This window comes from Spea bombifrons, chromosome 4 (assembly GCF_027358695.1).
Source record: "Spea bombifrons isolate aSpeBom1 chromosome 4, aSpeBom1.2.pri, whole genome shotgun sequence".
Lineage (NCBI taxonomy): Eukaryota > Metazoa > Chordata > Amphibia > Anura > Pelobatidae > Spea > Spea bombifrons.
The window spans coordinates 110,160,896-110,173,768 of NC_071090.1; the positions used below are offsets into that span (position 1 = coordinate 110,160,896).

The window sequence follows — 12,873 nt, forward strand, 5'->3', positions numbered from 1 at the left end:
AATGAAAATAATGTATCTTTGTAGTAGAAAACCTCAAAAATGACTCCTCGCTATCATGAATGCCAGGGAGCTTCATTAATAGATTTAAATATGAGCAGCCCTGGTAGTTTTTCAAATACTCACTAAATACTTGTCTCCATGTCAAATGACTCCAATAAATGGCATTGTACTCGGAAATAGCACATGTAGCCCATATAGGCGCAAGTTCTGCAGGGTAGATATACAAAATGGGTATTATATCCTAAGATTATAAAAAGAATAAAAAATGATGCATAAAATTCATATTATCACAACTATAGCACCTTTTTTGTACCTCCTCGTTATGAGGTAACATACGATATCACAGTTATTACACTGGATTTTTTTTATGAAACTCAACATATCTTTTATTTCCTACTATACCAGTGATGTTGTAGACGATTAAGTCAATTAACAGAATATTGAAAAGTCAAGTAAAATAACGTCAGCCGTCAAAACCTGACACAGCTGCTGTTTTCAAGTTGATAAGAGTGTTTCAGCCTTGAAAATATGCTACTTGCAGCTAATGGAATGTTAGTTAGTCCAACTAGCTCTTGGGGACAAAAATTAAGTAAATTAGTAGGACAAAAAATCCTACCTATTAGTGTGTCTTCCCAGAATCCCAGATGTCTACTCTGGTTTAAACTATCATGTCCTACTTCATTTGGGTTGAGTAATCATTTGGACTTCATAAGGTTAATGGGATATTGGGACAGAATCTCAGAAAAAGGTGTATTTAATGAGATATCTCTTCAAGGAACTTTACCAGGTTGTTGGCTTTGAGTTAAACTCATCTCCACACCTAGAGATCACGGTGATTGATTACCGTTTGTTTTAGTTCCGACTTGCCTTGTTTGCTTGTGCTCTTCTGACCCAAACTGAATACTGAGATACTCATTGGTGGTCCTTGACGCTGTATTTCTCCTTTGACATGAAGTTATCTACTTCCACTCATCATTGGCTGCTCCATTTGCCTCATCCAGCATTCCTCTACAAAAGTGGGCTTACTCCTCTATTTATAACAAAAAGGTAGGATCTCAACATGACAGTTCTAACACGGGTGCAATATCACAGAAATAATGGTCATCATATGAGGACCACAAAACTGTACCTTGTAGATTAGGAAAATGATGGGTAATGTTATAAGAAATGCTGAAAACCACCATAAAATAATTAGTTGAAGTTGAAGCTTGAGATCCATAACAGAGATATAATGCAATGTGACAATGTCAAAATGAGAAGAAAACATTCAGCAGCAGTTGAAACGCAATGGAAGTAAAGCTGATGCATCCAGTTACAGATATTGTGCTTCCTTTGTTAATTATAACATGAAGGGTGTTAGGGGTTATATTTGAGGTGATCAGAATATCCGACATTGATAACTGAGTGAGGAAGAAATACATGGGTGATTTCAGACTCTGAACCTTTGCCACCAATACAATAACCAGTAGACTTGTGCATTCATATTCGGGCGAACATGAAAACAAACACGGAGGGTGCATTTTCATTGGCCAGCCCGAATAACAAACATTCTAACATGGCGGCGGCAAAACGTATATGGTGATGAAGACACACAACACGAAGAATCTTCGAGTTCGTCTTCGTCTACTAATCTCCCTGGTCCCTTCCCCATCATTCAATTTGGTCAAAACACCTTGGCAGCCATTTTGCTTTGTTTGATAACACTATGCAAAAAATTAGTCAGATACTTTAACCCCTTTAAGACCAGGCTGTTTTTTTTTTACCTTTTGTACCCTTTGGGACAGAGGCTGTTTTAACACTTTTGCGGCGCTCGTCTTTAGATATAATTTTCTCCTCACCCATTTAGTGAACCCACATATATTGGTTTTTTTTCAGATCAAGAAAGGCTTTCTTCCGATTCACCATTTTTGATCATATTATCTAATTTCCTATACAACAAATAATAAAATATGGTTAAAAAATTTTAAGAAAAAAACCTTTTCTCACTTTTATTTGAAAAATGTTTTACTCATTCAAAAAAGCTAATAAAAAAACAGCTAAATAGATTCTACTATTCATCCTGAGTTTAAAAATACCCAATGTTTTTATGCTTGTTTTTGCTTTTTTCTGCAAGTTGTTAGGCAATAAGTACAAGTAGCGTTTTGTTATTTCAAAAGCAATTTTTTTTCTAAATCTGGTCATTCTGCCCCATGTGCTATTTTGGGTATCTTTAAAGCTGGCCAATGCAATTTACCCCATCAAATTATATATTATTGAAAACTAGACACCTTAAGGTATTTCGAATGCTAGTATTTTAACCATTTCCATGCGCTAATTCTACCACCAGCCTTTGTCAAACTTTGTGGTGGTAATTTATTTTGGGTTTTCTTATCATAAAAAATGTGCTTCAGGTATGGATTTACAGCTCCTGGTATACGTCACTTTCAAACAAGATCCTAATATGTGTTCAGCAACATCTCCCGAGTGCAGTGTCGGGTTGTTTAGGATTTAAAATGCCACATTTGGGAAGTGCACATTTTTCAACTTGGAACTTTAACATCTGGTCCTACTGCCCCCATGTCCTAATAGGGCTAATTCAATTCATCCCATCAAACCATATATTTTTGAAAACTAGACACCCCAGGGTATTTCAAATGCTAGTATTTTAACTCTTTCCATGTATTCGTTTTACCACCAGCCTTTGTCAAAATTTGTGCTTCAGGTGTGAATTTACAGCTCCTGGTACATGTCACTGCAGGGGCATATCTAGAGTATTTGGCACCTGGGGCGGATCCTGTATGTGGCACCCCCCCACACACACATTAACACTTTAAAACTGGATAGCTTCTATCGTTATATACTGGCGCAGACATTGATGGGGGTACAGCATAACACCTAACACTATATACTGAGGTCAACATTGACGGGGGTACAGCATAACACCTAACACTATATACTGAGGTCAACATTGACGGGGGTACAGCATAACACCTAACACTATATACTGATGCAGACATTGACGGTGGTACAGCGTAATCCCTATCACTATACATTGAGCCAGACACTGATAATAGTTCAGCATAACTTCCACCACTATATACTAACCCAAACATTGATGTGGTGTAGGCCTACCACTTCAATGTCTGGCTTAGGGATGCACCAAAACGATAATTCTGGACTGAAACTGAAAATCCAGCATTTACCTGTTCGAAACCAAATATGACCCCCCACCATAAACAAAAAATCTCACACTTTTATTTAAAGTAAGTAACACAGCAAAATAGGACAAAAAAATCACCAACAATATTAATATATATATATATATATATATATATATATAATTGTTAACAGCAATCACACTCCTATCATGCCCAGGCATACCCAGATTCCAGCATGTACTAGCTGACTTGGCATGATAGGAGTGTGATTGCTGTTAGCAATTATATATATATATATATATATATATATATATATATATATATATATATATATATATATATATATATTGTTATTATTATTGTTCACATGTGAACTCAGCACTGGAGGCATAGAATCAGACATACAAATCCCGTATTTGCAGGTATACAATAATAATGTATGGAAACATAGCAAGAGATAAAACTACAGGCATAGATGATAGGTTGCACAACCCAAAGCCAGCTCTGGACTCCACACTGCCCACATAGAACCTGACCAGCACCCAGATTACACACACAGTATTTTCCATCTTTGTCCCCAAACAGCCCAGCATGAGTCAACTTTGTCCCCAAACAGCCCGGCCTGTGCCAGCTTTGTCCCATAAACACCCTGCCTGTGTCATCTTGGTCCCCAAGGCTCAAACATCCTGCTCTACATCAATTATACATCTATCATACACACCAACACTTTAACAGTCACTCACTTATTCACACTTTCATTAACATAATTCACACAATCATTTATTCTCTCATTCACACAAATTTACACATTCATTAATGCATTCTCACAAACTCATTAATTATCTCCCTCATTCAGACAATTCATCCACACATTCATTCATTCTCTCACTCATTCTCACTATCTACCTTTCCCCCTTTTCTACCCCTTCTCACTATCTACCCCCCTCTCCCGCCCTTCTCACTATCTATCCCCCTCTCCCTCCCTTCTCACTATCTACCCCCTCTCTCCCTTCTCACTATCTACCCCCTCCCTCCTCACTATCTATCCCCTCTCCCGCCCTCCTCACTATCTACCCCCTCTCCCTCCCTCCTATCTACCCCCTCTCCCTCCCTCCTCACTGTACCATGTATGTCTTGTCTGGTTATGTTTCTTGCTCAGTCTCCCTGTCCCTTGCTCGCCCTGTCCCCTTGCTCGCTATGTTTCTCCTGTAATGTGCTTAGCTTCCATAATCCCAGCCTGCAGCATCTTGCACATGATTCTAGTGCGATGTCTCATGCCTGCTCCAGGGTGCCTGCAGGATATCACCAAGTTCTGCTTTGTTCTGGACAACATCCGCTGCTATGTCAGGACCCTGGTGTGTGGTCACACAACCCTAGATGCCCACCCAGGAGAGTGCAGTTGCCCTGCACCAGGCCCTGTCCAACTCTGCTACTGCGCAATAACTCCTGAACACCATCTTTGGCCGCTCCTGGGTCATTACAGTGATCTGTATGGACCCAGTTCCGTGACATATTGCTTTTTACCTTCCATGAAAACAAATTCTGTCCAGACGTCTCCAGCCAGTTGATGTGTTTACCAGTGTCCAACTGTTTTCTGCCAATGCTTAGCTGATGGCACTGATGGACATCTTCCAATTATGATAAAAAGTAAGCAAGATGTGTGTTTCAACTGCTGTAATAAGTTTCCTTGGCCGACCACTGGATCTACACTGCTGCCTCTTGGACCTGCCAACAAGTTTGCCTCGGCCAAAATGCATTGTTAAAATTAAGAGTGAAGTAATGGTTGTCTTTTAAAATGATTGAAGACAATAAAAATAATGGCTGCTATTTTTACTTGCATTACTATTATTACATATTGCCATCACAGCTCACAGCTCATAGTACTATCAAATAAATCAATGATATAAATAAGCAAACTGTGTATAAGCAAAAATATGTTGAGGACCTGTTTCTTGGAAGTTTACAGAGTTTTAGGGAGTTGAGTCAGAAATGAGACAAAAGATAAGATTTTCAATTCAACACAAGGACTATTTTAGCTTTTTATTAACACATCTGGTTGAAACTATTGACTAGTTCCACTAGTGTATTTTTTATTTACAAATCCAAAACACGTTAAAAACGTTTTTTGTTTTTTTTTGTAAAACAACTTGAAGATAATTAGCGATCTAGTCTATTTGGAATAATTTGTTTGTTTTGTTTGGAGATCACTTGAGGATTCCTGAGGCTCGTAGTAGAAAGAAAAAAAATCTATAAAAGGCAGTTTGTTATCAACCTAGACAAATATTGCAAGAACACAGAGAGAACGTTATGGACACGGTAAGAGTTTGTCTTTCTCTATGTCTTCCATGCTTAGAATGCACAGTCCGATGCTTACAATTTACATTAAGCATAGATGGATTTTCTCTTTTCAAATTTTCATTGTGATGTGAAAAAAAATCCAAGCTCTGATTCACTAGCGTCCTTTAATAAATACAATATCACCTCTTCCTTTTCCCATCTACAAGATTTCACTCGGGCCACCCCAAATCTCTTGAATCTACTTCCACCGAACCTTCAGCTTTCACCCTCCCTCTTAACATTCAAGAAACATCTCAAAACTCACTTCTTCAGAGCTGCTGCACCATAACTTCCCCGTAACTGATACAACCCCACACTACCATTCACCCTTACTCTGTCACCCCATTCCCTCAAGATTGTAAACTTGCAAGCTGAGCCTCTCCACCCAATGTATCGGTTTGTCTTAGTCTGTCAATTCTCATCTTGTCATACCCCTTGAATGTATGTATTGTATTAAGCGCTGCATTGTTGGCACTATATAAATAAAAGATAATAATAATAATAATAGTCACACTTCTATGGCTTCTTTTCTAGGTCTGAAACACATTCAGAGAGTTATCTTATCATGCATCACCTGCAGGATTTTAAGAACAGAACAATAATCCAGGATTTCTGGATTATTGGATTTGAGAATATTCACAACATTAAAACATTACCTTTTCTTTTGTTTCTAATAATTTATCTTTTAACATTATCTGCTAATTTCACCATCATATCACTGGTCATCACAAGTCCCCACATCAACGCTCCGATGTACTTCTTCCTCAGCCACCTGTCTTTCAACGACATCCTTATCTCCACAACCATTGAACCTGAAATGCTGCAGATTATATTGAGAGAAGGAAGTTCTATAACCCAAGCTGGCTGCTTCACCCAATTCTACTTTTTTTCAGTTTCCACCTCTAATGAGTGTTTGCTCCTCACTGCGATGTCCTACGATCGATATTTGGCCATCTGTAACCCATTGCGTTATTCCTCCATCATGGACCTCAAACTTTGTACTCTTCTTACATCTTCATGTTGGGTTTCTGGAATAATTATTTCCTTACCACATGTCGTTATTTTGCAGAAGATGACATTTTGTGCGTCAAATAGAATTAACCATTTTTATTGTGACTTTCTTCCACTTATCAGTCTTTCTTGTTCAGACACATCAGCTATAGAAACTATAAGTGCAATCAACTCTATCCCAATCGTATTTCTACCATTAATTGTTATCTCTGTGACGTATGCGAACATCATTGTCGCCATCCTCCGGATCTCTGCCTCGGCTGGTAGACAAAAAGCGTTCTCCACCTGCAGCTCCCACCTGACCGTGGTCTGTATGTTTTATGGGACCATAGTGTTTAATTATCTGGTTCCATCTGAAGGACAATTCCTAGGGTTACAAAAAATGATTTCTGTCTGTTACACTATTGTGACCCCACTGCTAAACCCCTTAATATACAGTCTAAGAAATAAAGAGATTACAAGGGCACTAATGAAATGTATCTTTCATGAAACAAAATAAAATGAAAATAATGTATCTTTGTAGTAGAAAACCTCAAAAATGACTCCTCGCTATCATGAATGCCAGGGAGCTTCATTAATAGATTTAAATATGAGCAGCCCTGGTAGTTTTTCAAATACTCACTAAATACTTGTCTCCATGTCAAATGACTCCAATAAATGGCATTGTACTCGGAAATAGCACATGTAGCCCATATAGGCGCAAGTTCTGCAGGGTAGATATACAAAATGGGTATTATATCCTAAGATTATAAAAAGAATAAAAAATGATGCATAAAATTCATATTATCACAACTATAGCACCTTTTTTGTACCTCCTCGTTATGAGGTAACATACGATATCACAGTTATTACACTGGATTTTTTTTATGAAACTCAACATATCTTTTATTTCCTACTATACCAGTGATGTTGTAGATGATTAAGTCAATTAACAGAATATTGAAAAGTCAAGTAAAATAACGTCAGCCGTCAAAACCTGACACAGCTGCTGTTTTCAAGTTGATAAGAGTGTTTCAGCCTTGAAAATATGCTACTTGCAGCTAATGGAATGTTAGTTAGTCCAACTAGCTCTTGGGGACAAAAATTAAGTAAATTAGTAGGACAAAAAATCCTACCTATTAGTGTGTCTTCCCAGAATCCCAGATGTCTACTCTGGTTTAAACTATCATGTCCTACTTCATTTGGGTTGAGTAATCATTTGGACTTCATAAGGTTAATGGGATATTGGGACAGAATCTCAGAAAAAGGTGTATTTAATGAGATATCTCTTCAAGGAACTTTACCAGGTTGTTGGCTTTGAGTTAAACTCATCTCCACACCTAGAGATCACGGTGATTGATTACCGTTTGTTTTAGTTCCGACTTGCCTTGTTTGCTTGTGCTCTTCTGACCCAAACTGAATACTGAGATACTCATTGGTGGTCCTTGACGCTGTATTTCTCCTTTGACATGAAGTTATCTACTTCCACTCATCATTGGCTGCTCCATTTGCCTCATCCAGCATTCCTCTACAAAAGTGGGCTTACTCCTCTATTTATAACAAAAAGGTAGGATCTCAACATGACAGTTCTAACACGGGTGCAATATCACAGAAATAATGGTCATCATATGAGGACCACAAAACTGTACCTTGTAGATTAGGAAAATGATGGGTAATGTTATAAGAAATGCTGAAAACCACCATAAAATAATTAGTTGAAGTTGAAGCTTGAGATCCATAACAGAGATATAATGCAATGTGACAATGTCAAAATGAGAAGAAAACATTCAGCAGCAGTTGAAACGCAATGGAAGTAAAGCTGATGCATCCAGTTACAGATATTGTGCTTCCTTTGTTAATTATAACATGAAGGGTGTTAGGGGTTATATTTGAGGTGATCAGAATATCCGACATTGATAACTGAGTGAGGAAGAAATACATGGGTGATTTCAGACTCTGAACCTTTGCCACCAATACAATAACCAGTAGACTTGTGCATTCATATTCGGGCGAACATGAAAACAAACACGGAGGGTGCATTTTCATTGGCCAGCCCGAATAACAAACATTCTAACATGGCGGCGGCAAAACGTATATGGTGATGAAGACACACAACACGAAGAATCTTCGAGTTCGTCTTCGTCTACTAATCTCCCTGGTCCCTTCCCCATCATTCAATTTGGTTAAAACACCTTGGCAGCCATTTTACTTTGTGTGATAACACTATGCAAAAAATTAGTCAGATACTTTAACCACTTAAAGACCAGGCTGGTTTTTTTTTTACCTTTTGTACCCTTTGGGACCGAAGCTGTTTTAACACTTTTGCGGCGCTCGTCTTTAGATGTAATTTTCTCCTCACCCATTTAGTGAACCCACATATATTGGTTTTTTTTCAGGACAAGAAAGGCTTTCTTCCGATTCACCATTTTTGATCATATTATCTAATTTCCTATACAACAAATAATAAAATATGGTTAAAAAATTTAAAAGAAAAAACCTTTTCTCACTTTTATTTGAAAAATGTTTTACTCATTCAAAAAAGCTAATAAAAAAACAGCTAAATAGATTCTACTATTCATCCTGAGTTTAAAAATACCCAATGTTTTTATGTTTGTTTTTGCTTTTTTCTGCAAGTTGTTAGGCAATAAGTACAAGTAGCGTTTTGCTATTTCAAAAGCAATTTTTTTTCTAAATCTGGTCATTCTGCCCCATGTGCTATTTTGGGTATCTTTAAAGCTGGCCAATGCAATTTACCCCATCAAATTATATATTATTGAAAACTAGACACCTTAAGGTATTTCAAATGCTAGTATTTTAACCATTTCCATGCACTAATTCTACCACCAGCCTTTGTCAAACTTTGTGGTAGTAATTTATTTTGGGTTTTCTTATCATAAAAAATGCGCTTCAGGTATGGATTTACAGCTCCTGGTATACGTCACTTTCAAACAAGATCCTAATATGTGTTCAGCAACATCTCCCGAGTGCAGTGTCGGGTTGTTTAGGATTTAAAATGCCACCTTTGGGAAGTGCACATTTTTCAACTTGGAACTTTAACATCTGGTCCTACTGCCCCCATGTCCCAATAGGGCTAATTCAATTCATCCCATCAAACCATATATTTTTGAAAACTAGACACCCCAGGGTATTTCAAATGCTAGTATTTTTTCCGTGTATTCGTTTTACCACCAGCCTTTGTCAAAATTTGTGCTTCAGGTGTGAATTTACAGCTCCTGGTACATGTCACTGCAGGGGCGTACCTAGAGTATTTGGCATCTGGGGTGGATCCTGTATGTGGCACCCCCCCCACACACACACACTTTAAAACTGCATAGCTTCTATCGTTATATACTGGCGCAGACATTGAAGGTGGTACAGCATTACTGTTATTATTATATACTGAGGCAGACATTGACAGTGGTACAGCATTACACCAATCACTATATACTGAGGCAGACATTGATGGGGGTACAGCATAACACATATCACTATATACTGAGGCCGACATTGACGGGGGTACAGCATAACACCTAACACTATATACTGAGGCAGACATTGACGGTGGTACAGCGTAATCCCTATCACTATACATTGAGCCAGACACTGATAATAGTTCAGCATAACTCCTATCACTATATACTAACCCAACATTGATGTGGTGTAGGCCTACCACTTCATTGTCTGGCTTAGGGATGCACCAAAACGAAAATTCTGGACTGAAACCGAAAATTGTTAACAGCAATCACACTCCTATCATGCCCAGGCATACCCAGATTCCAGCATGTACTAGCTGACTTGGCATGATAGGAGTGTGATTGCTGTTAGCAATTATGTATATATATATATATAATTATGTTAATGAAAGTGTATATATATATATATATACATATATATATATATATATATATATATATATATATATATATATACATATATATATATATATATATACATATATATATATATATATATATATACATATATACACTTTCATTAACATAATTATTTCACACAATCATTTATTCTCTCTCATTCACACAAATTTACACATTCATTAATGCATTCTCACAAACTCATTAATTATCTCCATCATTCAGACAATTCATCCACACATTAATTCATTCTCTCACTCATTCTCACTATCTACCTTTCCCCTTTTCTACCCCTTTTCACTATCTACCCCCCTCTCCCTCCCTCCTCACTATCTACCCCCTCTCCCTCCCTCCTCACTATCTACCCCCTCCCTCCTCACTATCTACCCCCTCCCTCCTCACTATCTACCCCCTCTCCCTCCCTCCTCACTATCTACCCCCCTCTCCCTCCCCAGTATCTACCCCCTCTCCCTCCCTCCCCACTATCTACCCATCTCTCCCTCCCTCCCCACTATCTACCCCCCTCTCCCTCCCCACTATCTACCCCCCTCTCTCTCCCTCCCCACTATCTACATTCTCCCCCCTTGTAGTTAAAGATTTTGGACTTACCATTCAGAAGTCCTGCGGTGGGAGCATGACGCCTCCGTCTTCCTGCTCTGACACTGCTTCCTGCTCTGCCGCTGCGCTGCTTCACTGCTGAGTGCCGAAATATGACGTCATATTTCGGCGCTCAGCATGACATGCCGGCACCGCGATGGAGTTAGCAGGGGGGGTGCCACAGGCTAGGGTGACCACATGTCCTGGATCCACGGCAGCCTCGTCACTTTTTTTTTTTTACACGGAGGATAGAGAGGGGCGCCTAGCAACCGCTCGGCGCCCCTCTCTCTCCTCCATGTCAAAAAGAAATAAATCAATAAATATTCATAAATTCCCAAAATTCATGCTTTAAGGATTTTTAGAGCCTAAATAAATACACATGAATTTCTGTGAAAGGCCACTGGGTACAGAAAAATGGTGGGCTAAGCATACTATGGCCATATGATGTGGCGGAATCTCCAATTGTTATTTTATAGTCTTAGGCTAGTTCCTGCATTCATGTGTGTCTGTCTCTTATGTACCTTTGCCCTCTTTTCCCTGAATCAGCTGAGGATCTCGGTCCCTGTCTCCTCTCCCCATGTGCCAGTTAAGATAGCCTATCCTTGCTTAAAGCGTCTCAGCTCCTCACTCCAATCCTTGTGTTCCTTGCTCCCTGTCCTTTGTTGTGTCCTGTACCATGTATGTCTTGTCTGGTTATGTTTCTTGCTCAGTCTCCCTGTCCCTTGCTCGCTCTGTCCCCTTGCTCGCTATGTTTCTCCTGTACTGTGCTTAGCGTCCATAATCCCAGTCTGCAGCATCTTGCACATGATTCTAGTGCGATGTCTCATGCCTGCTCCAGGGTGCCTGCAGGATATCACCAAGTTCTGCTTTGTTCTGGACAACATCCGCTGCTATGTCAGGACCCTGGTGTGTGGTCACACAACCCTAGATGCCCACCCAGGAGAGTGCAGTCGCCCTGCACCAGGCCCTGTCCAACTCCGCTACTGCGCAATAACTCCTGAACACCATCTTTGGCCGCTCCTGAGTCGTCTGTATGGACCCAGTTCCGTGACATATTGCTTTTTACCTTCCATGAAAACAAATTCTGTCCAGACGTCTCCAGCCAGTAGATGTGTTTACCAGTGTCCAACTGTTTTCTGCCAACGTTTAGCTGATGGTACTGATGGACATCTTCCAATTATGATAAAAAGTAAGCAAGATGTGTGTTTCAACTGCTGTAATAAGTTTCCTTGGCCGACCACTGGATCTACATTGCTGCCTCTTGGACCTGCCAAAAAGTTTGCCTCGGCCAGAATGCATTGTTAAAATTAGGAGTGAAGTAATGGTTGTCTTTTGAAATGATTGAAGACAATAAAAATAATGGCTGCTATTTTTACTTGCATTATTATTATTACATATTGCCATCACAGCTCACAGCTCATAGTACTATCAAATAAATCAATGATATAAATAAGCAAACTGTGTAAAAGCAAAAATATGTTGAGGACCTGCATCTTGCAAGTTTACAGAGTTTTAGGGAGTTGAGTCAGAAATGAGACAAAAGATAAGATTTTAAATTCAACACAAGGACTATTTTAGCTTTTTATTAACACATCTGGTTGAAACTATTGACTAGTTCCAATAGTGTATTTTTTATTTACAAATCCGAAACACGTTAAAAACGTTTTTTTGTTTTTTTTGTAAAACAACTTGAAGATAATTAGCGATCTAGTCTATTTGGAATAATTAGTTTGTTTTGTTTGGAGATCACTTGAGGATTACTGAGGCTCGTAGTAGAAAGAAAAAAAATCTATAAAAGGCAGATTGTTATCAACCTAGACAAATATTGCAAGAACACCGAGAGAACGTTATGGACACGGTAAGAGTTTGTCTTTCTCTATGTCTTCCATGCTTAGAATGCGCAGTCCGATGCTAACAATTTACATTAAGAATAGATGGGT

The 12,873-nt window shown here is 38.8% G+C and overlaps 1 protein-coding gene across 1 annotated transcript; it reads left to right on the forward strand.

Annotated features, from left to right (window-relative positions):
* The first annotated feature begins 6,039 nt into the window (after positions 1-6,039).
* LOC128491701 (olfactory receptor 5V1-like) lies at positions 6,040-6,984 on the forward strand. Its single transcript, XM_053464012.1, has one exon. The coding sequence runs from the start codon at positions 6,040-6,042 to the stop codon at positions 6,982-6,984; it is 945 nt and encodes a 314-aa protein (XP_053319987.1).
* Positions 6,985-12,873: the final 5,889 nt, after the last annotated feature.